At 43.8% G+C, this 27,032-nt stretch overlaps 1 protein-coding gene across 8 annotated transcripts in view; it reads left to right on the top strand.

Annotated features, from left to right (window-relative positions):
- KTN1 (kinectin 1) overlaps nucleotides 1-27,032 on the top strand; it is a 58,365-nt gene that overhangs the window by 12,046 nt on the left and 19,287 nt on the right. For 5 of the 8 annotated variants that reach the window (XM_041413379.1, XM_041413387.1, XM_041413431.1 and 2 more), the window contains 27 exons: nucleotides 1,452-1,568; nucleotides 4,610-4,750; nucleotides 6,621-6,727; nucleotides 7,971-8,103; nucleotides 9,094-9,181; nucleotides 9,472-9,638; nucleotides 10,236-10,304; nucleotides 12,075-12,112; nucleotides 12,697-12,787; nucleotides 13,038-13,106; nucleotides 13,827-13,864; nucleotides 13,980-14,070; nucleotides 16,298-16,366; nucleotides 17,431-17,465; nucleotides 17,593-17,683; nucleotides 19,017-19,085; nucleotides 20,377-20,414; nucleotides 21,040-21,130; nucleotides 21,293-21,361; nucleotides 22,888-22,925; nucleotides 23,391-23,481; nucleotides 23,585-23,662; nucleotides 24,516-24,553; nucleotides 25,229-25,319; nucleotides 25,415-25,483; nucleotides 25,848-25,885; nucleotides 26,812-26,902. In XM_041413379.1, coding sequence (XP_041269313.1) covers nucleotides 1,452-1,568; nucleotides 4,610-4,750; nucleotides 6,621-6,727; nucleotides 7,971-8,103; nucleotides 9,094-9,181; nucleotides 9,472-9,638; nucleotides 10,236-10,304; nucleotides 12,075-12,112; nucleotides 12,697-12,787; nucleotides 13,038-13,106; nucleotides 13,827-13,864; nucleotides 13,980-14,070; nucleotides 16,298-16,366; nucleotides 17,431-17,465; nucleotides 17,593-17,683; nucleotides 19,017-19,085; nucleotides 20,377-20,414; nucleotides 21,040-21,130; nucleotides 21,293-21,361; nucleotides 22,888-22,925; nucleotides 23,391-23,481; nucleotides 23,585-23,662; nucleotides 24,516-24,553; nucleotides 25,229-25,319; nucleotides 25,415-25,483; nucleotides 25,848-25,885; nucleotides 26,812-26,902 — 2,145 coding nt within the window. The remainder of the gene's footprint in view (nucleotides 1-1,451; nucleotides 1,569-4,609; nucleotides 4,751-6,620; nucleotides 6,728-7,970; nucleotides 8,104-9,093; nucleotides 9,182-9,471; nucleotides 9,639-10,235; nucleotides 10,305-12,074; nucleotides 12,113-12,696; nucleotides 12,788-13,037; nucleotides 13,107-13,826; nucleotides 13,865-13,979; nucleotides 14,071-16,297; nucleotides 16,367-17,430; nucleotides 17,466-17,592; nucleotides 17,684-19,016; nucleotides 19,086-20,376; nucleotides 20,415-21,039; nucleotides 21,131-21,292; nucleotides 21,362-22,887; nucleotides 22,926-23,390; nucleotides 23,482-23,584; nucleotides 23,663-24,515; nucleotides 24,554-25,228; nucleotides 25,320-25,414; nucleotides 25,484-25,847; nucleotides 25,886-26,811; nucleotides 26,903-27,032) is intronic. The other 3 variants (XM_041413396.1, XM_041413439.1, XM_041413405.1) reach the window with 2 other exon arrangements.

Below are 27,032 nucleotides of genomic sequence, written 5' to 3'. Positions count from 1 at the left end.
AGTTTGTGGCCATTGCTCCTTGTCCTGTTGCTGGGCACACACCTACTCCTCCCTGCCGTGACTCACTGTGGGTGTCACTTTGTGCTTGTCACATCCTGTGTGTCACACTTGAGCTCTCGCAATCCTGTGTTCCTCTGCAGACTCGGTACCAGAGCAGAAATGCAGAACTGGCTACGTGTCAGTCCAATTCATGCAATATATCAGAATAACAGCACAGTTTGGCCTGGGATGGGCTTCAGGAGGCTCTGCAGTCCAGCTGCCTGCTCAGAACAGGTCCAATACTGAATTCTGAGCAATTTGCTCAGGAATTTGTCCAGTTGCATCTTGAAAACCTCCAAGGATGAAACCCAGTAGTGCTGCCCTTGGAATGGTGTTGCCTTTTTGAGCAGCCACCCTGCTTGCTTTGGTTTTTTTCTTTTAAAGGAAGGTTTGGTGTTAAAGCTGATCCTTTAGGATGAAAACTAGTTCCTGGGTTTATAGACCACAAAAAAAAGTGGGTTTCTGTAGGTGGAAGTGTGAATTGTGTTGTCTCTGTAGCTCATGCAAGTCCCTGACAGTGTGTTGTACTGCAGGCATGCACATTATCGCTAAAGGAGAGTTTCCAAACAAATTTAGGGTCCATTTGTGGGACTGACACTTCTTTTCTTCTTCACTTCTCAGACTTCATTGAGTGAAGTCCAAGTAGTCCAACCTCCTCTGCAAAGCAGCACCAGCTCTGAGGTCAGCACAGGCTGCTCAGGGCTTTATCCAGTCTGGGCTTGAAACCTTCAAGGGCTGAATCTGCACAACCATCACACTTCACTGAGTTAAATCTGAGCACAAACACATAGAATTTGTGCTCTTTATTGCATTTATTTCATTTGTAGGACTTGTATGCAAGTAGCAGGACCATGGGGATTGTTCCTCTAGGTCTGTTCCCTGGAGTATCTCTGAAACTTTTTGTGTCAGTGTGCCAGCAGAAATGTAACTACATCAGCTGGAGGCTCTCCTGGGGAGTGGAAGGAGACACCAGATCAGTGTTTCCTTTTCCCTTTGTGGTGAGATATTTCAAGCAATTACATTTGTTGGATTATACCTGCCCTGAGCGTGGGCTGGACCAGCTGATCTTGGAAGTCCTTCCAGCCACAGTTATTGACTGATTCAGCATCTCTGCATCTGCTCCCATTATTTCTCTTAATGGCTGTTCTTTGTTTTCCCCACTGCAGCTCTCTTCCAATGGGAAGCACCTTAAGAGCCCATTTACCCTCTTAATTGCTTTCCATGTTTTCAAAATGCATTTCTTTGCCTGGTGAATCCATTAGTGGCAGAATTGGTGGTGGTGCCAAGTGCACCAAAGTGCAGATGGAAAATTTGGGAGCAGGAGGGAGTGTTTCCTCAGGTTTGCTCTGCTGCCTTGCCTTTTAGTGTGCTGTGCCACTACTAGTGGTTATTTTTATGTCATTCTGCTGCAGGCCAGCAAGGCTGAGACAGCTGCAGCTCTGCACCAGCTCCAGGACAAGGAGAAGATGCTCACAGCAATGAAGGAGGAGGCAGCTGTGGCAAAGGAGCAGTGCAAGCAGCTCTCCCAGGTAAATACTGAGGTGTTCATGGGTGTAGAGAGGAGCAGGGGTTTGGAGAACTAACAGCCAGCAAATGCTGGTTTACTGAGCTTACTATAAGCCAAAAGGTGGAATATTTTTACTGAAAAAGCTTACCAAGACACTACAATTGATTTTTACATTGTATTTATGCAGTTTTTATCCAGTAGTTTTTCCAGGGAGTTCAATTTACTGAGCCTGTTTTTCTTTTCAAATCTTTTAAAAGCACTTCCTTCACCACTGTGAGACTGTTCTGTGGATGCAAATATGAAATGTCTTTCCTGCATCACAGTTTTAATTTGGTCCATAGTGTAGCATTCACATGCCTGTGTGTTTCTAGGCACAACAATCACTGCTTTTCTTCAAGAAGGAAGCTACACAAAGTGCAGGCTGCCTGCTTACCCCTGGAAGTGCAGCTCTGATTGCTTTGGACTTGCAGGGATCCTGATGCATCACTGTCAAAACTAGTTTATGAAAATTTACTTTTTATGAATGTTTCAGAGGAAAACAGTTATAGCAGACCAAATAATGAGGCAGATATGGGAATTTTGGAGTCTTGGGAGAAAGATTGATGTGTTTTGGCTGGTCTGGAAGCACATGATAGACTCTGTGGGACATAATTTGGGCACAGAAAGCTGGGTGGCCAAAGGTGGGAGCAGAGTGGCCAGAGGGTGCAGGAGTTGGGAGATGAGAGGGGAAGAAGGGAGTGGGTGTTGTGTGAGCTGCTGGCAGGACACAGGTGTTTACAAGTGGGATCAAGATGTTTGGGATAGTCAATGTGTAATTATAGAGAGAAAGGGCTTTGTGATATGTTTGGAGGGAAAAAAGAAACTGGCTCAGGACTGCAGAATAAAATTGGAGAGAGGGATCTGCTGCTGAAGGAGTAGAGGGAATGGGTGAAGGAATCTGAGTGTGGGAAATGCAGATGTGGTTGGGGAAAAAACATCTGCAAAGTGGTGCTTGTAAAGGAGAGGCAGGAGCTGTAGAGAGGTAGGAGTCATTGGGGGTGTTTCCCATCTGAACTGGGGAAGGAAAAGCTGGGAGAAAATGGATAAAAGCAAAGTTGCTGCAATGCTGAAGTATCAGGACAAACAAGGGATAAAGCTCAGCTAGACTGATAAAAGCTCTTATCTCCCAGTTAATGTGTTTCTCTGAAAGCACTCTCAAAAGCTAAAGGTGCTTTAAGGTGCAGAGTGATTCCTGCAGGGATCTTGATAGAGATAATACCTGGAGAGGATAAATGAGGGCAAGAGCTGAGTACCTCAAGACTCAGAGGTGTTTGGCAAAACACAAACTGGGGAAAAGTTAATCTTCCCAGGGTCTCTGGTTCTGCCCTGACAGGGTAGCTGGGTTATTGAGACCTGCAAGTGAATGGTAGGATTGGTGTAGGGATAGAGGAGGCTGCAGTGTGTCCTGGTGCCCTTCTTTTAATTGCATCTTAGTTAAAAAAAACATGGAGAAATATTTGTTTCAAGCTGTCTGTATTGTATTTGCAGAAGTGGCTTAAAACTTGGAGTTTGATCTACAAGACAGAATAGCTTTTATTTAAACTAAAAGGTGAAAAAGACTATAATTACTCCAAAGAAATGGAGAGTATTCAGGCTAATAATTTAGAGCATTTAAATTGTGTCAAGACTCCCTGGCAGTGTTAGGAGTTGTGTGGCTGAAAACACCTGAAGCTTGGGTGGTACAAATTCCTATTTGTGTGATGGCAGCTGCTGAAAGCTGCACTTAATGGTTTTGCTTACTACAGCAAGAGCATTTATATTGCAGAGAAGCAGCTCTGTGGATTTCTCAGGTGTCTGGGTTGAATTACTGGCTAATAAAAGATTAAAAAGGAATGTATATTTTCATCTGAAAGCTATAATATGGCATCATGCTGGTGGGGTTCAGGGCTTCTCTGGCCTTTGTAGTGCACTAATAGCCCATCTCCTGTGGCAAAGCTGTTGGCTTTGCAAGCTGCTACAAAGCAATTATTTTGCTCTAAAGTGCTCTGTTTTGTCATGGTGCTTTACCTGTGTTCTTCATTTTGCTAAACTTGGGATGAAAGTCTAAGCTTTGTCCTCTGTGCTATCTGTGATTTTGGTTGTTAGGACTCTGTGATTTGGCCAGACTTGATAGAAATGAGACTCCCACCTCTTTTGAGACAAAGCAAGATCAGTGTTTAAATTGGTAAACTTTTTAATAAACGTGAGATTTATGGTGATACAGGATCAGTGTAAGGTTTTGGAAGTTTGGTTTGATTCTGTGAATTTGCTGAACAAAGATTTCATGCTGACTTCAGGGAGGTTGTGAGTTCGATCCTCACACCATTAAATGTTGGTTTTTGGCTTCTTTTTTCTCTTGTTGAGGTTGGGATTGAAGGTACTCCAGACTATAGTTTGTGTTCAGACTTAGGTGTTTATTATTTCTCATTTATGTTACAGTTTTACAGGTAGTGAGTTCTGCACTTCTTCACTAATTAGGTATAAAATGGTTAACAATCTTTTGCTATAAGGTTTTTTAAGGCTAAATGATCTAATTAAGAAATAGCACTTAAATAATTTTCACTTTTAATGCAATAACTCATCACTCCAAGTCCGCAGTGCAGACTTTTCTGTCCAATTACAAAATACCACCCAAACCCATGGAGAAGAAGGTGAAGAAGAAGGAAGAAGGTGAAGAAGAAGGACTAGCTTCTGCCTTAAAACTTTCTATCTTGCTCTGTATATATATTGCTATATTGTAAACCTCTAAACTCTAAGTTTTCCACCTTGTGATATTACTCACTTCTAGTCAACTATGCACCCATAATCCCTGTGTTTATCAATCAATTTTGGAAGCCTGTTCCACAGCCTCAGGTCAAATTTTGAAGTGCTCTCCTGGGAGTCAGAGTCTGTCAACACAGAGTCTCTAAAATTCTCAGCATCCAGAACTCCAGCAACTTTGGTTTGATGCACACTAGCTGTATTTGTAGTTACCTTAAAGACACTTAGCCTTTATAAAGCAGCAGTGGGTGAGTTGTTTCCCTTTTGCTGTCACTTCCACCCCAGGAGCTGGTGGCAGAGAAGGAGAGGAACGGTTTGCTCACGGCCAAGATGCGCGAGCGCATCAACGCGCTGGAGAAGGAGCACGGCACCTTCCAGAGCAAAATCCACGTCAGCTACCAAGAGTCCCAGCAGATGAAGATAAAGGTAAATGCTTTGCCAAAACTCCTGGAGTTGGTGCTCGTGCATAACTGCTGAGAAATCACTGCAAAACTTTGTGGCAGCTTCCTGGTTTAAAGGAAGGGGAGTTCTCACAGGTGGCTTTTGAGGTGTGTAAAGCCCAGTGCTGGCCAGGCAGCTGGTCCCAGATCTGGTGACTTTTCCTTCCTGGTGTTCTCCTGAAATGTTACTCAATTAAAGTGTAAAGTCTAATTGAAATACTCAGCTTAAGGGAGCCACTAATGCTGATGATCATTTACCAGCAGATAAATGTCTCTAAGATTATAGTACAGAGTGACAGCATAGCATAATACACATGAAATATCAGTGCCTGAGGGAGTGCTTTGCTGGAAATATTTGAAGAGCAGCCACTTGTATTTTTTTAAGACACTTGTTACTTTCTATTTTAGTTGCTTTGTAATGGAGTGACCTTAGAAGGTTTGTTTCATCAGATTTAAAAGTTTAACTTAGATTTTTCTAAGGAAAATGGCCCATCTTATGCTTAGATTTCATTCTAGTCATTCTGTCCTGTGTGGATGTCACAGCATTAAGCCCAACATGTGACCTTCCCAACTTCAAAGTTGTATCTTCTGTCATGGCCCTTTGGAGAGTAGCATCTCTGCAATTTTGGAGCAGAGGAAGCTTCCTTGGAACCTGTGTAGATAACTGGACAAGGAGAGGGTCTTGCTGCTGGCTGGGGAAGGGGGAAGGAGACCTGGGCACACCTGGGAGACTTCAGCAAGTGCTGCTGTCCCAGGCTGAGCTGGAGAAAGGAAATACAGATGATCCAATGCTTGGTCCTGCTCCCTCTGCTGATGTGCTGCAGCATGGCAGAGGAGCTGAAAATGGTCACAGCTTGGGTGGGGTTTGTGATTGTGCCCCTGCTTCTCTTGGGATCTTGTCGGCGTTAAAAACTAAAAAAATCAAGGAAAAGAACCCCCCAATAAACGTCCAAGGGCCAGCTTGTCAGGTTTGTTGGGGCAGAACTGGAGGTGGCTGCCCTACAAGGGACTGCTCCCTGCTGCTGGGCTGTTACACAAACATTTATTTGGATTTTCTCATGTGAGAAAGGCTCACTGATGAATCATCCACTTGATGAAACTGGGTCTTGGAATGGTGTCAACCATATCTACAGACTGGCACTGATAAAGGAAGAGTGTTGTGTGTGCTCAAGGATTTTCAGAGCAGACTTTTGGGCTCCAGGACCAGCTTTGCTGTGTCTGCATATGCAGAGTCCCTTTTTTCTCTTTAAATTCTGTCTGTTTTCTTTGTTCACACCATTCTGAACCTTAGATTATCAAGGCTTCTTTCTGCCTCAGCTTTAGAACCTTGCTGAAAATCAGAATATTAGATGAGAACTAGCTGTTTGCAGTTTGTATGCTGTAATTTGTGTATTGTTAGTTTTTTGTTACTTTTCCTGGTTTGTTGAAAGAACAGCAAATGAGGATTATCTAATGATAATTCACAGCATGTTTGTTTTATTTCCCTTTGGAAAAGTGATATATTGGTATCCAGTTATTGATAAATATCTCAGGTTATGTAGCTGGGCAATTGGTATTCTGAGTAACACTTATGTAGCCTTTTAAACAATAAAAAAGGTTGCCTTGATAAATAGGTTGATGCACTGATATAAAAAGAAACCTGTGCTTTGATTTGAGCAGAGGGTCTCAGTAGCACAGTTTAATTTAAGAACTGGTGTGTGAGGAAGGAACAAAGCTCCCCCTCTCCCAAAAAATCCACTTAGTTTTATTTACTGAAATTATTGTGATATCTTACCTACTTCTACAGGCGGCTTTATTTTGTTTTTATTGCTCCTTAGCCTAATCTTTCATGGAATTGATCTTTCTTTCCCCATCAGTTCCAGCAGCTCCGTGAGCAGATGGAGGCAGAAATAAGCCACCTGAAACAGGAAAATGGTATCCTGAGAGATGCTGTCAGCACTTCCACCAATCAAATGGAGAGCAAGTATGTTGGCAGCTCTTTGGAGCTCTGTGTGTTTTTGAGCCTCCCCTGAAGAATTGTTCTGGCTTCTGCTTCTTTTGTTTCCAAGTCCTTGGCTGTCTCTGAATTAGTGGTTAAGCTGGGAACACAAATATTTTGGGCTGAACAGGTAGTTGGTGGTGTTTGCATTGAGCCAGGGCTTTCAGAACAAATAATTGCCTTTTTTCAACTTGAAGCCTGAGCTTTTAGGCTGTGCTGCTGAGGCTTTAAGAGAAAGAAGTGCGCAGTGCTCAAGCACCTTTGGTGTTTTTGGCAGGGTGTGTGTGTGTATCCTTCCCCTGGGGCTTTAGGAGAGGTGCTGACTGTGGCCTCTTGGGAGAACAGCAGCTCTAAACTCACATATCAATACCCTGCAGTTACTGATGCTGCTGGGGTGGCACTTGGATTTATTTGCTGGTGTTGCAAATGTTTAGAGAAACAAAAATTGTCTTTTGGGAGTTATGACTTGGGCTACTCCTCAGCTGACACAATATCCTCTCTCAGCTATTTATTACTCAATGTCAAGTGCTCAGAGTAGGGTGTGGAACCCTCATTTTATGTGTCCTGTTCATTTAAATGAAGCATCATCATCTTTCAGACAGTTATCCTGAAAAGCCTTTAATTCAAGCAAACTTGAGATAAAAATGAAATGTTTTTTACTTGCTTAGGCACAAAGGGGAGCCTCTTAAAATTATTCCCTTGGGCTGAACAAATGCATCTCCTCTCCCAGCTGAGAAAGTGCATCAGATACCTCCATAAGTTAATAGTCAGGTCAAGGCCAGGAGGCAACAAATATTCTGAAGAAATGTGTGCAGTTAGTCCAGGAGGAGCAGTCCTCAGCAAGCCAGGATCAATAATCCTTTATGGGAAAAGGAAAAGAATGTGAATTTCCATGTGAGACCTTTCCTTATGCTGAGCCTCTTTAGCTGACATCAGCCTGCCCAAATCTTGCCAGTCAGCTTGCAGACCTCTTCCAGGAGCTGCTGCTTGTGCCTCATTGCTGACCTTTATCTCCTGACCCTGGCTTGTGGCTGCTGCCTTGTGCTGCTGACCAGGAGCCATGGTTCTCCTGCTGTGGCCAGGAGTACCTGACCCTCATCCCTTTCCTAGGATAAAACAATTTCAGTGGGGGAAAACACCCCAAACCCACCCTTTGGTTGCAAATACAGGACTTGCTGTTGACATTTGAGTAGCAAACCTGTGGCAATGTTTGTTTGTTTGTTTGCAGGCAGTCGGCAGAGCTGAACAAGCTGCGCCAGGACTACGCCAGGCTGATGAACGAGCTGGGGGAGAAGAACAGCAAACTGCAGCAAGAGGAGCTCCAGAAGAAGAATGCAGAGCAGGCAGTGGCTCAGCTCAAGGTGCCTGGGGTTTGCTCTGCCTGTCAGGTTGTGCTCAGGGTTTTATTTGAGCTGGGATGTGAGGCGGGGGGGAATTGCTTGAGCTGCTTGTTTCAGATGGGCTCAGCCAGCCTTGGGGTTTGTTTAATGGTTTGGTTCAGTGCACTGGGTTTTGAGTGGTTACAGACCTTCCTGTGAAGTGAAACTTACCTTCCAGGTAAATATCTTTTCAACATCATCAGTTAAGCTTTTTACTTTGCTTTCTGTGACAGTACAATTCCAGTTCGGTGAGAGTACAATTCCAACAGGAGTTGGTACTTCAGAGCCATTCATCCAGATGGCACTGTCCTTGTGTGGTTTTTATTTGAAGCTACATGCCTTTGCTTAAATGTATGCCTAATTTTTAAAATAAATATACTTCTTAAAGAGGTAAAATGTAAGTGAACAGGCTTCTGGATGAATCTCTTTCTGTTTCTTTGGAAGAAAAAGTCTTTTGCTTTTTGGTTTTTTTAAGAGGAGAAAGTGTTTTCAGGTGAGAATGTCAATCCAGAGCTCATGATTTCTTTAATTTTTGCAGTTAAATTCTACATACCAGAAGTTCTCCTTGCCTTTTGCCCTGGCAGGTGGAGAATTGATATCTAGAGTTGAGATGTTTTAATTACTGAATGCAGATTTATGTGATGCTTGGCTGGTCTGGCTTCTGGTGTTAATTCTGAACTATCAGGGCAAAGATGCTACATTTTCATATTACAGAAACCATTCTGTTAAGAGCCTATAATGAAATCCTGTTCACAATTTGCCTTTCAAATTAATAGGCTGAACTAGTCTAGGAGGAGGATTACAGAGCACTCTGTCTCTCTGATGTGCCCTAATGGAAACAAGAAACAATTTCACTTCATTGCCATATGTTTTGGGACTAGCACTGGGAGATGCACTCTGAATGCTTCAAAAAGAAATTAAAGGTAAAGAAATTAATTAAATTCTTCTCATCAACTCTTTCTTCATGTGAAGGTCCAGCAGCAGGAAGCAGAGAGAAGATGGGAAGAAATCCAGGCTTATCTCAGGAAAAGAACAGCAGAACATGAAGCAGCACAACAAGGCACGTATCACAAAATTCCCAAATAATGCTTACTGCAGTGAACTGGCTGTTGCCATTTGTAGAAAAAAGGGCATTACTGAGTAAATGTCTTAAAGAAAGCTCAGGTGAAGTCAGCCCTGCTTCAGCACCCCTGGGGAAAGTGTTTTGGGATCCCAGGCAGTCTGAATGCTGGTGGGGGAGCTGAGCCTTGGAGTGAGGCTCCTAATCAGCCTTCCCCTTTACAGTGAAAATTATTTCCCCCAAAGTTAAATTTTGACTTCTGAATTAAAATCCTGACATTTCTGCTACAGATGTGCAGAATAAGCTTGTGGCCAAAGACAATGAAATCCAGAGCTTGCACAGTAAACTTACTGATACAATGGTGTCAAAACAGCAGCTGGAGCAGAGGATGCTGCAGTTATTGGAGGCTGAGCAAAAGAGAGCTACTGAGAAGGACTCCATGCAAATGCAGATGCAGGTAGTATTCCTCAAGTTTTTTAAGGGTTTGGGCCTTTCCCTTTCACTTTGTGTCTGTGGAAACACAGAAATATCCCTGAAATGCTGTTTTAGTGAAGCTTTCCCACTGAATAAAGGATGAAAAACCCTGCTTATGGAGTGAGACCTTGTGTGTGTTGCTTTGAGGAGGTGTGGGGCCACCTCACACTTGGGGCAAGTCAGGGAAAGGTGCTGATCCCATTTCCCAAGTTGTGAAATGATCCATGGTCTGGGGAGCAGCCTGGCAGAGCAGCAAACCTTTAATTTTTGTGTGATCTCACTCCTCCTGGCATCAGGTGGTTGAGAGGCAGCGTGGACATAGCTCTTGAGGGCCTCAGGGAAACCAAATGGGTTATGGTGGAGCAGGGAATGTTTTTCCTCGATACAAAACAGGTTCTGGTGCTTCCACTCCAACTGGTTGTTTGTAGTGGGGAGAAAAAACCCAGCATCTTTTGTAAAGTGTCTGACATGTAAATGCTGAACTGTTCTTACTAACATAATCATGGCTAAGAGCTAATCCTAGCAAAAGTGGAGTAGCTGCAGATCTCAGCCTGCTTTTCTTTCTGTGCTCTCTTACAAGGAGCTGATAGAGCAGAATGATGCTTTGAATGCTCAGCTTCAGAAGTTTCATTCACAAATGGCAGCCCAGGTACAGCATGTTCTCAGACTTTCTTTCGTAGTCATGTCTTGTGAACTTTCATTAAAAGTAAGACTTTTTGTAGCTGGGTATGAGATGTAATGCTGAAAGCAGAGACTTGTTAGCATCCTCTTTTCTAATGTTCCTTAAACTGTTTTAAAACTTTAAGCTTCTTTTTTTTTTGGGGGGGAAATCCACTTATTTCCTTCCTTAGTGGCTTTCAATTATAACTAAAGGGTATAGTACCTTTTTCAATGTTTTTTTGTCCTGTAGCTTTGCATGAATACAATTCTGTCTTGTGGTTCTTCTGGTCTTTCTGCAGTCCTCCTGTGAACCACCTGATTGTGCTTTTTCCCTTGTGGTAGCTCCTGTATCAAGCTAGCTGTTCATTTTAGTGCTGATTTCTGTGCAGAAGCCAAAAAAAAAAAAATCACACCAAAACCCCACCAAAACTGCAGAATACCTTTCTCAGTTATTTTAATCTTTAATATTTTGGTTTAACTAGTTTCTTACAGACATTATTTCTGTTGTAAACACTGTGTAAAGCCTCAGGATCACTGGAGTTGCCTCCATGTGGAAGAAGGTCACAGAAATCAGCTCAGAAAGGCTTTGGGGGCACAAGTGGAGGTTGTTCCTATGCAGTTGAGTGCTGCCTTCTTTTAATCATGGATGTGCTTGATGGAATTTGATTAAATTTGACATCAGGCTGAAAATCTGGCTTTGCTTGAAGTGCTTTAACCCACTGGGTAGGGAGAGCAGTGAGGGAAGAGCCACTCTAGATTTCCAGCATCTTCATGACCTGCTCCTCTCATCCCTTTAAGTGCCTTGGAAATAAATTCCTAGGGAAATTTGACTTCTTAGCTGTGAGTTACACAGGGAGGGTGCTGGAGGTGTGTGCTTTCCTCAGGTAGCCTCAAGTAGCCATGAAAGTTCAGGGATGTTTTTCCACCATGGACAGTGGGGGTGAAAATAACACTTTGGAGAAGGGAGTTGGGGCTGTATCCTGCTCTGGGTATCAGGGGTGGTGAAACTCTTTTAGTTGTTAAAAGGGACTGGAATTGTGAACATGGAAGTTCACAGAGGTCCCTTGAGGCCTTCAAAGCCAGTGTGCTGGGTCTCTCATGCCCTGTTGTGTGTGACAGCCTAAGGACAGGCTTTTTCCAGAGGGAAAAATGCCACTTGCTGCATTTGTGCTGTTGTTTCAGTTAACAACACAACTCCTGATGCACTGTGCAGGATTTTTTTTTCTTTTTCTCCCCTTTTTTTTTCCTTTTTTTCTTTTTTATTTTTTTCCTTTTTCTCTTTTCCCCCTTTTTTCCCCTTTTTTCTTTTTTCTTTTTTCTTTTCTTTTTTCTTCATTTTTTCCTTTTTATTTTTTTCTTTTTTCCCCCTTTTTCCTTTTTTTTTCCCTTCTTTTTTTCTTTTATTTATTTATTTATTTATTTTAATTTGAGTTGTTTGTCAGCATTATATCCCATAAAGCACTCAGTTCCTGGGAGGGAAGTGCTGGTGAGCCCCGTGGCTTTGTTTGAATCTAGTGAAGGACAAAAAAGACAATAATAGGGGTCTTTTTTCCCTTCATGTTGCACCAGGCCAGAGGGGAAGGGCCATTGCAATGTGCTGGTATTCCTTCAATGTTCCTTAGCCAGGAAATAGTTGGAAGCATCCTGTGCCAGTTTAAAATAACCAGACAAATGCTATTCCTGGCTCAGTGTAGATGGGGATTCTTTGACTTGCTTTACTTCCAGTTATTTGGTTTTATTTTTCTTTCCCCTCCTGCAGAGCTCGGCATCAGTCCTGGCAGAAGAACTTCAGAAAGTGTGAGCATCCATTTCCTCTGGGATTTGGGAGGTGTTGCTGCCTTTCAGTGCTTGCCACCTTCCCTTCACTCACCTGCAGAGCGTTTGGGAGGCACTGCTGAAGGAAATGTTGCTGTCTGTGCTTTTAACTCCTCATGAGATCAACCTGGGAGCTGGGAAACACCTTCCTACAGATTTCCCTTCCCTGTCTGGCCTCAGGTTTGGAGTTTTGCTGTAGCTCTGAGCTCCAGAGAGCAGCATCTCCTCTGTTGTTTATCCCTGCCTGTGTGCAGGGTCAGTGCAGCGTGCAGGAATGTGCGTGACCATGAGAATTGTTATTATTTGGGCTGTGCCAGGAGGCTTCTCCCTCTGGGAGATGGGATGCTAGTTGTGCTTCAGAGCTAGGGAATGTCTCATAAATATTTTGGCAAGCAGACAGCATTTAAAATGGAAAAGCTTTTGGACCCAAAGTGTACAGTCAGCAGGATTTGGAGTAGGAGCTGGACTAAAGGGCCAGGGTGTATTTTGGGTTTAGCCTGATGCATCCTGCACCATTTCCATCCACATCTTCTGTGCTGATCTGTCACTGTTTCCCCCTTGTGCAGGGTTGCAGAGAAGGACATACAGATCAAGCAGATGGAGGACTCATTGGGCAATGAACGTGCCAACTTAACCAGCAAGGAGGAAGAGCTCAAGGTACAATAAAAGCCTGTGCAAATGCCAGCTGATCTGGCTGCATGTATAAAATGAAGCCCCCAAGGCTGCTGTCTTTGGGTCTAGGAACAGCCTTTTCTTTCTAGGCAAGGCCAATGCTAGATGCTGGGAAAGCTGTTGATAAAGAAACTTGAGGATTTTCCTTCAAAAAATCCCCTGAAACTTCACCTTGGAGAGTGAAAGACTATCTGTGTGTGAACTGCAAATTCATTTCTTTTTTTCCTTCCTTCAGGTCTTGCAGAATATGAACCTCTCCCTGAAATCAGAAGTACAGAAGTTACAGGCTCTGACAAATGAACAGGTAAAACAGTTGTTTTGATTTTCCTCCCTTCCCAGTACCTGTTCTGTCATAAATGCAAATGCTGATCTGTTGGCTTTAAGCAAGCTCTGCTTAAGCACATTAATGGTGTGAGGCTTCCGGATTGGGCTAATATCTGATTCCCTGCAGTTCTTAGAGCTGGTGGGAGGCCTAATTCTTCCCCTTCCTTCACCAGCAAAATCTTGTACTTGGATATCCAAGCTACTGAAGCATTTTGCTTGGTTGGTTTAGATTTCAGGCATGCAGAGTGCAGGACAATTCATAGGAGCAAGCACAGCTGGCTGTGAATATGCAGGCCTGGCATTTGCATACAAGATTCATAAACACCCCCCCAAAAAAACCCCAAAGCCCACAGCTCCCCCTGCCTCACCACAGAGATGTTTTTAGAACCAAACAAAATGCTGTCCCTGTGTTGCTGCTATGTGGCCTGTTCATTACAGAAGTGGAAATGAAGTGTTTAATTAGAGATAATCCCAGTTGTCAAATGAATCTCTTGGAGATGGTCTTCCCTTTGTATAATTGCATGCTTGTAGATTGGGGTTGTAAAAGTGCATGAAGACAAGCTTACCCCTTTAACTCTTGATTTCAGTCATGTGCTGAGAGGCCAAATGACTTGTTCTAGCTTTTTAATATTGTGGAATGAAAGGTTGATTGAATCATGTGATGTATCCTAAGTCTGTGTTAATCCTCTTTATAATCCAGGCTGCTGCTGCACATGAGCTGGAAAGGATGCAGAAAAGGTAAATAGCTCTGGGATTTGATAAACAATGTTTATCAGTCTTTTATGTTCTTTTCAATCATGCTTTTTTAAGACTTGGATGGGGAAACGTGTTTAACTGTTCTGCTGTGTCTCAGCATTCACATAAAAGATGACAAAATAAGAACTCTTGAAGATCAGCTTCGGGAAGAACTCGCTCAGATTTCAAACACAAAAGAAGAATTCAAGGTAAGATACAGAACAGGTGTTTTTGTGCTTGTTTTCAGTAAGTTTTCCAGTCTCCAGAGGTGGTGGAGCAACAGCAGAACAGTGAAATTAAACTGACTTTTGGGTACTTATGTAAATTACAGTATTGTGTTTGTAAGGCAGGAGCAATGGGGGATGTCACAGCAGAGTGAGAGGTGGGACAGCACAAGTTAAATGCAGTGTCTGAGTTGTGGAGAGAGAGGGCTTTGAATTCTGCAAGAAGAGGTTGGACAGTAAAAACTGTTGTGATTTCCCTGCATTCCACTTGCAAATGTGCCTTTCAAGGCCTTGGTGCTTTTGTTTGGAACTTTTGTTGCTTGGATGAACATGCCAAGCCTCTGTTTTCTGTCAGGCAGATGTAAAAATGCTTATTTTAACTCTGCCTCTTTCCACATTTTCTCATAAGGCTGCAGCTGAACTGCTGAAGCTTTTGTTCTGACATCTGGGCTCTGCACAGCAAAGCTGCTGCTTGTTTCTGGGTGGTGTGTGCAGAGAGCAGCTTAATTCCTCCTTGCCCTCTGCCACCTTGGCCTTTTTCTTCTGAACCTGGGCTGTTAGAAACAGAGAGAGAGGTGCTGACTCCATCCCTTCAACTCCTTTAAAGCCTGTGGTGGGTGCTGCTGCTCCTCTGATGTTTCTGGTGTGAGGTCAGTCCCTCTGATGCTGCCACTGTCACCTTGGTGAGTTTTCTGGTGAGGAACAGAGTGAGTGGGCAGTGGCAGAGGCAGGATGCTTTTGTAGGAGAAGCCTCTGGAGTCTCCTGCAGCTCTTTGAAGCAGGTAGTAAACTTGATTCTTGTATTTAAGTGACACTTTCAAAGAGGTTTTGATGAGAGTCCCTTGCCAAGGCTCTGTAGTTTCTCTAAGCTGTCAGAGGAGAAGAGGGAAGAAGTTTGTTCAATTAATGAAATAGGAAACAAAGCACAATTTCAATTGATTTTTGGAATAAAGCTGCTGACTGACTCCTGTGTGCTGGGTCACAGGTGTATAACCTGTGTGGAGATGTGGCAGGCTGGGGGAAGTGGGCAAGTCTCAAGTTAGTGACACTCTCAGGGCTTTGTGGTGGAACATTTTAAATGGTAGGTGAGGTGAAAATGAATGTGAGAAGGAATAGGAACATCCTTTTAGTGTGATGGTTTCTGTAGTAAGTGTTCCCAGGAAAAAGGCCTTAGAGGTGTTGTGAATGGTTATGTGCTGTAATCAGTTCAGTGCTAAAGTGATGGCAAAAATCACCTGCAGGCAGATCCAGCAGTTCTTGGGAGGTGAACAGAGAGATGAATGCAGATCATCAGCGTCGTGATGGTGCAGAAATCCACTGTGTGCTCTCAGCATGAAGATTATGTGCACTGCTGCTCTCTCCTTCCTCCTCTCTTTGATCCCAAACAGAAACCAGACCAGTGCTGTTCTAAATGCTTCCACCTAAGGAAGTGCTGTTTTTTTCCCAGGCACATGAAAGAAGGGAAAGCCAGGTTCAAAACAGAGCTGTGCATTTAATCCTCACTGTTGCTGTCCTTTCCTGCCTGTGTTTTCCCTGTAAGATTTTGGGGCTGGAGTGCAGAGCACATGTCCTGCTTTTCACTTTTGTAAATCACCAAGCAAGTATTCAAAAAGACAAAAAGCAGTAAGAGAGGAGGATTTTAAAATACTTTCTCTTAAGGGCTGCTGTGACCATTGTATGGAGCAGGAATGCTGGAGGAGAGGCAAAGTCTGTTTATCCTCCCCATCCACCTCTTCCCAGCCTTCAGTGGGACCAGGTGTGGGAGCTGTGCAAACCTCTCTGCTGCTGGACTGCCAAGTCCTTGCTGTGCACTGAGATAGCTGAAGGGAACTCAAAAAGGGGATCTTGGATGATTTTCTTCACCAGATGAGGGTTTTGTAAGAGGCAGTTATTAAATCTTGACACGATGCTGGTGCTGCTTTAGGAGGAAAATGTGTTTTTTTCTGAGCTTCTCACATTTGGTACTGTCTGATTCTCTGCCAGGGAATAAAGATGGTAACAGCTGAATTTCTCATGGGACATAAGGACAATACTTTTGTCCTTAATACAGAAGAGCAAGACAGAGAAGGAAAGGACTCTTTGTAGTCTTGAAGCTTCCAGAGAACTCTCTGTAATGACTTCTGTGCTATTTAATTGCCTCTTTGCCATTATGGAAAAGCTGTATTTAGGCTCTGCAGTTCTGAACTGATAAAATACCTCAATTTTCTTCCAGGTTCTGAAGGATCAAAACACAGCTCTGCAAGCTGAAGTTCAGAAGCTGCAGACTCTCCTGTCTGAGCAGGTACAGCCAGTGTTTGCAGAGCTTTTATCAAGTATCTTCTCTGCTTTTAATTTTTTCAGTGTCTTTTCTTAACCTCCCTGTAGGCTGAGCTGGTTGATGTCCAAACCTGATGCTTTTTTAGGTGTTTTCTCTTCTGTGGAGGGTCAAGTAAGGCAGTTGTGACTGTCTTGTAGACCTAGTCAGGAGTGTCCAAACAAAATCTGGATTTTTTTTTTCCCACTCCTGAAGGCCTGTATAGCTTAACACAAGCAAGAACTTATTTCTGCAACCTCTCTGACCTTTGGAAGTAGAAAACTTCCAAACATTGTGTTGTCTTTTGCCTCCTGTTCTGTGTTTTTGCCCCTGGCTCACCTGCTGCAGCCAGACTGGTGCTCACAGGATGCTGCAGCTTCAAAGCTGTTGTGTTGTTCAGCTCCATCTCCTTTGGGATGTTCTCTGGGAGATCCCATATGAACATCCCTGACTTTGCACCACTGTGGATTGAGAAAACTTCCTGAAACACTGGAAAAAGACTGACAGGACAGGAAACTTTGCCTGTACTCCTGCTAGTCAGGAGCTCCATTCTGGAGCTGCTCCCTTTCTCCTGGTGGAGAACCAGACCTGCAGGCACTGCTCCCCTGGCTCTGGTTGCTCTGGTGTCCTGTCTGAAGGACTGGAGAAGATTTTGCTTGGAAGCTGGTTTATGTTTCCCATCTGGTCTCTCACAATGTGGTGGTGTTGAGAATCATCAATGTTCTGCTGAGTGAGCCTCAGGTGGAGCTTGTGGTTCTGATAAATGCTCAAAAGGGCAGATTTTTCAGAGCTGGCTGCAAGTCCAGCAGTGTAAAACCATCAAGGCATTTGGGCTGGATCTGTCCTTCCCCTGAAAGATGGATTTTTTTTTTTCCAGCATCAGTATTAGACACATATGCCATGAGGACTTTCTCTCCCTACTTTGTTTTTCTTCCTTTATTAGTGTTATAACCAAGCTTCTGGTTAAGTTGGTGCTTTCCAGTTATTTGTTTTTTAAATCCCAAACCATTATCGATCCAATTAATGATGGCCCTATTTTTTTTTCTTCATAGACAAACAAAGACTTGATAGAGCAGATGGAAAAAAGGTAAGAAACTTTGTTCTGTGTCAGAAGCTAAAATAAAGATTTTGGTGGCAGTAAGGTTACTGTTGATAGCTAGCTGCCTTCAAAGTTAAACTCTGTTTTTCCTTAATTTTCACTCTTGCTTTTTCAGCATGAGAGAGAGGGATGATAAAATCAAGACAGTTGAAGAGCTGCTTGAGGCAGGACTCATCCAGGTGGCTACTAAAGAGGAGGAGCTGAAGGTAAAATCCCTCTTATTATCTTTTGATGGGGAAATAGATATTAAGTGCTCTTGTGCAAAGTGAACGTTGGAGTGCTCATAGCTCAGTGTGAATTCCTTCTGAACAGGAAAAGCACCTTGTGGAGATGAGGTTAAAACCTTTCCTGCAAGATAGACTAAGCATGATCATCAGTGGGGTAGAATAAATGCTTCTCTCTGCTTAGTCTAGGGCAGATCTTGCTAAAATGCCCTTTGAAATAATGGGAATATATTTCTAGAGCTGTACATTTGATTTAATCCCCAACAAACCTCCTTTTAGGAAAGGGTGTTTTGTAAAAACTTGGTATTATAAAACTCCAGGGTTTTTTTTGTCTTAGTTGATAATCTGAAGGGTTAAGTGGATTATGAACTAGTGACATTTCTGGGATTGTGATAACGTTATTTCCTTCCTGTTTATTTGTAAAGAAGGTAGTGATGAGAAGCCTGGAGAGGAAGTGCAGAAATCCCTGTTTTGAGCTGGCTCTTGCTGGAAATCTGTGTCCACCTGGGCACAGCCAAGACAGTGTTCCCTTTCTTAAGGTGCCTGAATTCAGGGGCATTGCTGCCAGCCCTGTGCTGGGGAGGGGTTGTAAACCCTGAGGTCACTGAGCAGGCAAAGCTGTGTGCACACCATAGACTCCTTTATGCTGAAAAACCCTCTGAGATCAAGTCCAACCATCCCCAGCACTGCCAAACCACATCCCCAAGTGCCACACCCACATGGCTTTTAAATCCCCCCAGGGATGGTGGCATTTTGCAAGTTATTTGTTTCAAATAATATTTTACAAATTTTTAATAATGCTGACAATGATGTTTAGATTATTTGATTTTTATTCTTGTAGTGCCTTTCTGTACAGAGGCATCTTTTAATTCTTACGTATTTTGGATGCTATTGACTCCAGAATAGGATCTAGACTGTTAAAGCCCATGGTGTTATATATTTTTTATTTATATTCCCACAGTGGTGAGAAGCCTGTCTGTGGGAGAATCCCAATATTATGTAAATAGATATAAATAAATGAGCTGTACAAAAGATGGGCTGTAACATGATTTGTTGCATTTGTTTTTCTGACCCCTCTGCTCAGTTACAGCATTCCCACCTTGCCCTAATTTCCTATAAATTAGTGTCCACTCCAAGTTATCCATGGTGAATAATTAGTCTGTTGAATACTTTGGCTCCAACACCTGCAGAGGGGGGTCTCTTCCACACTTTCAAAGTCTTTCACTTATTCTAAAAGAAATTACTTTTCTGTCAAGCTTAACACTTTTTCCCCCCACAAATGAGGCTTTCATTATCTGTGTGTCTGCTTTCAAAGGCCCTGCGAACGGAAAATTCATCTCTGAGAAAAGAACTTCAAAGCCTGCAAATTCAGCAATCGGAGCAGGTAGTACTTTTCATCTAAAACTTTTATTACACCTAAACTAAATCTGAAAGAATCTTGCTGTGGTTGCAAAAGTCAAGGGAAGAAGGTGGAGATGCCTTTGAAGCCTGTTGGCAAAGCATCCTGTTTTCTTTCAGCGTTGGTCTGGGAGTTGATGATTCTGTCAAATCTTCCCTTTGCAGAAGTGTCAGAAGCAGGGCAGATGTTCAGGATCCAGTCAGTGCTGCCTGGGGGTTGGTTTAGTTTGAGGGCAACTGGTTTGGTGAGGGGCTTGGAACACAAATCCTGTGAGGGATGGCTGAGGGAGCTGGGGGTGCTCAGCCTGGAGAAAAGGAGACTCAGGGGTGCCCTCCTCACTCTGCACAGCTCTGAAAGGTGCCTGTGCTCAGCTGGGGCTGGGCTCTGTCTCCAGCAGCACTGACACAACCAGAGCACACAGCCTCCAGCTCCCCCAAGGGAAATACAGGTTGGATATCAGGAAAAAGTTTTTTACATCAAGAGTGATAAAGTTCTGGAATGGTCTGCCCAGGGGGGTGGTGGAGTCACCGTCCCTGGTGTGTTTAACAAAGCCTGGATGTGGCACTGGGTGTTGTAGTTCAGGTGTTGGGGCTGGGTTGGACTGGATGATCTTGAAGGTCTCTTCCAGCCCAGTGATCCTGTGAATTTTGTGAGTTTGCCATGCTCTGAAATGGCTGTGGACCTCCTTTTCCAGAAGCCTGGAGCAGCAGGCATGGCTGGCAGGCAGCTTGTACTGCCTCAGCTTCATGATGAATGTTTGAGCTTCCCAGTGTCAATCCACACTCTGCAGGTGTCACTTATCCCCCTTCTCCTTGTGTTTGCTCAGTGACACTGTCACAGTGTTGTCACTTCTGATGTGCTGCTCAGGAGCTGCCTTTCCCTGACATCCAGCTCTGCTTGGACACCTCAGGAGGGCAATTAGCTCCTAGAAAATCATGTATGGAAGCGGGGAGGCACAGTGACCCTGTAGAGATGTGCAGTAGTGTCAGTATTAAAGGGCAGCTGATGAAATTATGGTCCTGAGCCTCACCCTCTCCTGCTAAAGGTGGCGTGGGTTTGCTTTTGTTTCCCTGGAGCTTGCAGGAAGCTTAGTATTACTGGTTTGCCAGGAGCTGGAGATGAATTTTCTCAGGGGCAGCCAGATAAATAAAATATTAGGCTGCTACATAGTTTATCCAGTGCCAGAGAGCTCCAGCTCTCTATCCTCACCCCTCAACATTCACAGATTGTTTTGCTCTGTTCTGTTTTTCCTAAGATGAAGCTCTGTTTTTAACAGGTTTCCTTCCAATCACTGGTGGAGGAACTGCAGAAAGTGTAAGTTACTGCACAGATCTAATTTCTGATTAATTCTCTCTGTCTTTATTCCGTGACTACAAGTGTATTGCTTCCCTGAAATGATTGGCTTCTGACTGGGTGAAGTGTGTGTGTGGCAGGAAGCATTTTCATTTTTGAAATGTCACACCAGATCAATAGCTGCTGAAAATCCAGTTGCTGCTCTGCTAAGCATTTAATTTCATAAACCTGGCTTTGACTAGGTGAGGAATTGCTCTGATTTGTCATATAATCATTTTTGTCCAGTAGGCACTTGAAAAGGAATGGGATTGTCCCCTGTGTGTTTTAAGTTGATAAATACTTTCTGGAGTGTCCAGTGAGGGCTGATTTTAAGTATGTGTCATTCCAGGCACTCTTGATACCTTAATTTGCATTTTTTGACTGTAATAGTATTGATTTAGCATGTGAACTACTGGTTATATAAAGCCAGCTGGTTCTGCACTAGTCCCAGTCTTATTCTTCCTGTTTGTTTCCCCTGCCTGATCCCACTGTGGATCCCTGAGGCTGGTGATGGGATGTGATGTGATAGAAGGACTAAATTTTGTATATTTGCTTGAGCAGCACGTGTTTTTCAGCCAGCTTATGTTGTTTTTCTGCTCTTTTTAAGGATCCATGAGAAGGATGGAAAAATAAAATCAGTGGAAGAACTCCTACAAGCTGAAATCCTAAAAGTAGCAAGCAAGGAGAAGACTGTTCAGGTATCCCTGTGCAATCCTTGCAATTCCTTTGTGTGTTGGTGCTACAACCACATTTGTCTGTTTTACTGCATGGCATTCTACAGTGATCAATCTGTAGCATCCATTTTTGTGGTGTTTTTGTGTTTCCATTGTCCAACCCTGTCTTGTTTTGTCATTGAAAAGGCTTTGACACAGGAAATAGAGGCTCTGAAAGAAGAAGTAGGAAATTCCCAGCTTGAGATGGAAAAACAGGTAAAATACTTCAGTGGCAGCAGTGTGAACCAGCCTTGCCTTGGGTGTGCTGCTCACTCGTTTCTGTTCTAGTGTGTTCTGTTTCACTGGTGAATGTCCTTGGGTAAGGAACTTTTTCATGCTGAGGCTACACTGTTCTTGGATATAAAGCCATAAAAATGTAGGATAATTAATGATGTCCTTCAGAAACCACACACCTCTGGAAGTCTGAGCTTTTTGGGCCATCAGTATGAAATTTGGCAACAATTGCTATAGCGCAATGAATTGCAACATCAGCTCTGCCTTGGGCACGCTGTCCCTGTAGTAAACATGAATCCCTGGGGCTTCCTTGGGGGCTGGCAGCTTGGAAATCTCAATTGCTGAAGTTACTGCTCCTGTCTTGGCTTTTCTGTGTTGCTGGAGCAATACTACAGGCCCAGATAGTATCTGGTTTCCAGGTAAAGCCAAGACTGGATTTTTTTTCCCCCAGTGCCCAAAAAGAGTTCAGTCTTGGCACAGTCAGTTTTACTTTAGCTATCAGGAATGCAGGGATGAAGGAAAATGGGCTTTTTTGGCATGATTGCTGTCTGGCATCCAAAGCAAGGGAAGCCCACGTTTCCTTAGGGAGCCCATTCTGCAGGCAGCTCAATCCATTGTGCTGTCAGGAAGTGTGCTTGTTTGTGTGGGTTGTGTTTTTGGTCTGCACTCTTTTCAGTCCCTTTAGCTACATTCCAACATGTCACCCCCTTCTCAGTGTTAAGAGTTTTGTCCTTTTTAGGCAAAGCTTCACAGAATGTGTTTCCGTCTTGGGCTTTTCCTCCAAAGCAAATTTCCAGGAACTGAGGGATTTATTTGTGTGTATTTCCTTCCCTGGAACTGTCAGAGCCCAGAAAAAAAAAATGCAGTTTAGGTTTGCTGTTTCTGGAATGCTCTGTGAGGGATGCTTGCTCCAAAGGTGATGTATCTGTGCACCTTTTGGTCTCCTGCAAGCAGAAGAGAGATTTTTGGGAATGCCTGGAACTCCTGCTGTGTTGTGGTAGAGGATTGACAGATAACCACTGTCAGGCTTTCACACAGCATTCAAAAGCAACATTCCCACTCAATCTTATGTCTTCAATTCATATTCAGCCTTAGAATGGGAATTTAAGGGAGTGCTGACTTTTCAGAGAGCACCCAAAAAGCACTTCCTTATGCAAAGCTCTCCATGGCCAGGGATGATCTCTGTGGCTGGAGCTGCAGTTGCCAGTGGGATGGTGGTCACAGTCACTCTCTGCTTCTTCCTCTGTGTCTCTGTGGGCCTGCTTGTTGTTCCCATTTGCACTGTTTCCTTTGCTGCTTTGGAAGTCACATTTTAAATGGGGGGAATGTAAATAGCTGGAGACAACTTGGTGCCTTGTAATTAAAAAAAGTGCTTTTATGCTCACTGCAATAAATGGTGCCTCTTTTGAACATGGTAATTTTTCCTTGTGTTTCTTCATAGAGCAATTTTTAGCATTTATGTGCCTTTTCCATGTGCATTGAACTGAAGTGCTGATTATTTTCTTTAGGTGACAATAACATCACAAGTCAAAGAACTTCAGACTCTGTAAGTGCAGTTGTTAATTCTGGTCTGCCCTGTGCACACCTTACTGACCCCTTAAATACAAGTCAGGATGGAGGGATGTAGGCAAGGCATAGTGGAAAACCTGCTTTGGTAACACCTGAGCTGTAGAGGTGGGGAAATGATCAGTCAGTCCCTTGTATCCCCAGCTGGGGAGGGGCAGAGAAGTGTTTTTGGATGAGGAGAGCACACATTTGTGAAACCCCTGCAATGTGTCAGCACAGAGTTTGCTTTCACCTAATGAGCAGTGCCGTTGATCAAGGGCATCTCCTGCTAACCCAGGCTGCAGTGGAAGTGCTCACACGTTGGTTTTTAGTAGGTGAATTGTGCTTGTGCCTTTGATCACAGATGCTGCTTTTGTTAGGTGCTGCAAAGCATAGGATGTTTTATTTCCACATGGATGAAAGAGCAAAGGGTTTATGCTGTGTTTGTCTCTGTTCAATGGCACAGGTTGAAGGGGAAGGAAAAGCAAGTGAAAACCATGGAGGCCTTATTGGAAGAGAAGGAGAAAGAGATTGTTAAGAAAGGAGAATGCCTGCAGGTAAGCTGCTTTAATATTCTGAAGGGAAATAAGTTCTGCTGCAGCTTGTCTGGCTGAGAAAAATAAAGCCACACTTCTAACTTTGCTTTTTTTCTATACAAAGGGTCAGAAGGATACAATTGCACAATTGACCAGTAAAGTTCAGGAGCTGGAGCAACAGAACCTGCAACAACTCCAACAGGTACAGCCTGCAGAGTGGATGTGGCTTGGGAGTGCTGCTTGGTTGAACAGGAAGCTGTTTTTTCTCCTCTACCTCACAGGGAGGATTTGCATTGGCTTCAGCTTAGAGATGCTTTAAATCCAACTTGACTAAGCTGTTTATAGTGCAGAGAGCCCACTAGTTCAGCTGTGTTCATCCAAAACAGGTTTTACGTGGCTAGCAAGTTCTGGGAGGTTTTAACTGGGATGATACCGTGCATAAAGAGGAGCTTTGGTGGTCTGAAAGCCTTGGAGCTTCAGACAGTCCCAGCTGTGTCCCAGCCACCTCCTTGCCAGGCTGAAGCAGCATCTCTGCAGGGCTCTGGTCATGCAGGAGCTTTGGCTGTAACTGAATGTAACAGCATCTCTTGAAGTGGTCAGCCTGACTCCTTCCTGCCGTTCCCTGGGGCTGGAATATTTTGACTTTTGATTTCCTGCACTGGACTTGAGAGCAGACAACTGGACAACCTCAAAGCCAGGTGTTACTTAATGGAAGAATTTTTCCAATAAGGTGGTGGTCTGGCTCAGTTTGGATTTTTGTTGATGGTAAAAGGAGGAGACTGAGTTGAACTTTTTATTTTGGGTGGATGTCTAGACACAGGCATTTATCCCAGGGGAAAGATGGAATGGAGAGCAGTTGGCTGGTGTGAAGTTTGGGATGCTTGGTGTAAGCTCTGTTTCTGAAATCCATTATGTATTTAGATATTCTTGGAGCAATGCCTGATGCAAAATTCCTGGTATTTATTTGGCAAGTGTCTTGCAAGCTGTGTGTTGCCCCTTGTGCTGTTAATTTGAAAACTATGCCATCAAAATGAGACTGGCAATTACTTTTTCAGGTACCTGCTGCATCCCAAGTCCAGGACATGGAGAACCTGTAAGTATGCAGAGTAGCAGTTCCTCAAGTGCCTGCTGGGAATACGCATTGAGTTTATCTTCAGTTGGAATGTTTGAATTGCTGTCAGGAATTTCATGGGCTTTGATAAAATAAGCTATTAGTGCTGGTGGCTGCTGCCATGCCTGGTGTCCCTGCCCTGAGCTGTGCTGCTCCCACACTGGGAATGTGCACCCAGGGCTCTGTTAACAGTGGAACTGCTGCTGCTTCTCCTGTCTACTGCTAATTCCTCCTCCTGTTCAGCATGTTGGAGGGTTGCAGTGCCTGTGGCTCAGTTGGTAGCAGATCCAGTTTGTGCCATTTTCAGGCTGAGATGCAATAGCCAATTCTCCAGCTCCTGTTTTATGGAGAAACGCTGCCAGGCTTTCCTCTGCTTTGTCTGGCTGCTCCAAGTCAGAGGAAGGTTGTATGAGTCTGTGCCAGAAAGGGATCTGTCTGCAAAGCAGCTCCTGGGATGTGCTGCTCTCCCAGCAGAGCTCTGGTACAGCCGCTGTGGGGTACCTGAGGCAGCCTCAACACACAAAATGTATTTATCTGTATTTATCTTCTGCTGCTCAGACTGTCCCAGTTTGAGTGGCTGTCCCTTTTTAGCATAAATTCTTTAACATTTTTTTTCCCCTACTTTAACCCTTTCTCCTTACTAAACCATCTCTGCAGGTTGAAAGGGGAAGAAGAACAAATGAAGAAGTTGAAAGCTATGGTGGAAGAAAAAGAAAGAGAAATTGCAAACCAAGTAAAACAGTTACAGGTAAAGTTTTGATAGAAGTTGTCTTGAGGAGTGTGTGTGTTGTGGGTGTATATCTATTTATACATGAGCATATGTTGCCTTTTTTCTTTCAACAGGATGTGCAAAAAGAAAATGAATCTTTCAAAGCTCAAATACAGGAGTTAAAGCAGGAGAACTGCAAACAGGTACAGCTTCCAATTGCAGTGTAACTGAGAGAAGTCAAAAGTGAGTGGTGGTAGCTTGCATGGATGGCATGGGAAACCAGGAGTTGCACTGCCCATGGAAATCCAGGGGCACCTTTGGGGTTGGGTTGTACTGAGCCAGCTTTTCTGGCTGTTGCATATCTATTCCTGCTTCCTTTTATCACATGGATTTGCAGCCTTGTGCTCCTTCTTATGCCTGCTGTGTTCCTGGCCAGAGGAGGCTGCACAGGATTCCCTCAAAGGCCCAGAGTGCAGCTTTCTGGTGTTACAGCAGTGCCTGGTGAACAAGGCACATCCTGGTCTTTGCTGCTGCTCTGCTCCTAACACATCTCTGATCTCTTTGTAGGCATCTCTGGCTGTCCAAAGCGAGGAGCTTCTGCAAGTGTGAGTACTGCCAGGTTGTTGAATGCATGACAGAATTTATTCAGTTCACTTAATTGCTCAGGAAATTCAGAAATAAATGCCAAATGTACAATATCAGACTATGTGAAGTGGCCGGTAAAAAAGAAATAAATTAAATTACTGTCTGACAGAAGTTGAGCATGGGAGATTGTGCTCACACTGCTAATCCTCAGGTGTAATCTCCTGCAGACAGACAGTGCTGGCAATATGTTGTGCCCACCATAGAAGCAAGCCTTGACTGATGTTATTTTGAATGCATGCCAGCTCAGCTTATGGCTCAAGAGTTAAATGTTGGTGTTTCAAGCAAAAGTGACAGGTTTTTTTCCTTGGAACTTCAGCTTAGCAGAGGGTTGTTCCTATTACAAAATCATCTGGAAATCTCTTCCAGGGAAAACCTCAGGGGTAAAAGTGTGTTATAATGTGGGGCTGAAGCACATTAAATAACTGTGTGGAAGCTAATGCTATATTGTGCTAAGAAAATTGCCACTGTCATGCATTTTTGGCTTGCTGAATTATTTGTCTTTCAAGTTAAATGACTTACAAATTGTGGATTAGGTGCTTGAAAGGGAACACTCTCATCCAGCAGGCAGTGCCTGTTCTGTGGTGTTGTACTGGCGTGGGCTGGCTGACTCTACCCTCAGCTAATGTGTTGCCTTTCCCTGGCCTTGCTAAATGTGTGCAGATGCCTGTTGTAGGCAAACAACAGCTTTACAATGGGTTTGCTCAGGCTGAGTGGTTCAGGGAGCAGTGGGAAGCAGGCAGTGCTGCCAAGTCAGTGAAAACAGCTTTTCAGAGAGAGCTGAAAAGAGAAGGGAAGGCAAGTTAGTGTGTGGGAAAGGGTGTCAGTGCTTCACTGGGAATTTCTTCAATGTCTCCTGACTTGTTTGTGATTCCCTTTGTTAATTCAGGGTTGCAGGCAAAGAGAAGGAAATTGCCACTCTCCAGAGCGAGCTCGCCTCTCAGAGAAATGCTTTTGAGCAGCAGAGGAAAAAGAACAACGTAAGGAAATTCTTCCCCCACCACTTCAGAAAATCCCCAAAAACAACCAAACCTGTGTTCCCAGCACTCCTTGAGGCCTGGGACATTTTGCAGAGAGCTTTTGTGACAGCTGTGTTGTGTCCCTGGGTGC

This window comes from Onychostruthus taczanowskii, unplaced genomic scaffold, assembly GCF_017590055.1.
Source record: "Onychostruthus taczanowskii isolate IOZ18803 unplaced genomic scaffold, ASM1759005v1 scaffold103, whole genome shotgun sequence".
In the NCBI taxonomy this organism is placed as follows: Eukaryota; Metazoa; Chordata; class Aves; order Passeriformes; family Passeridae; genus Onychostruthus; species Onychostruthus taczanowskii.
Note: the sequence above shows the minus strand (reverse complement) of the source record. Positions and strands in the feature narration are given on the sequence as shown.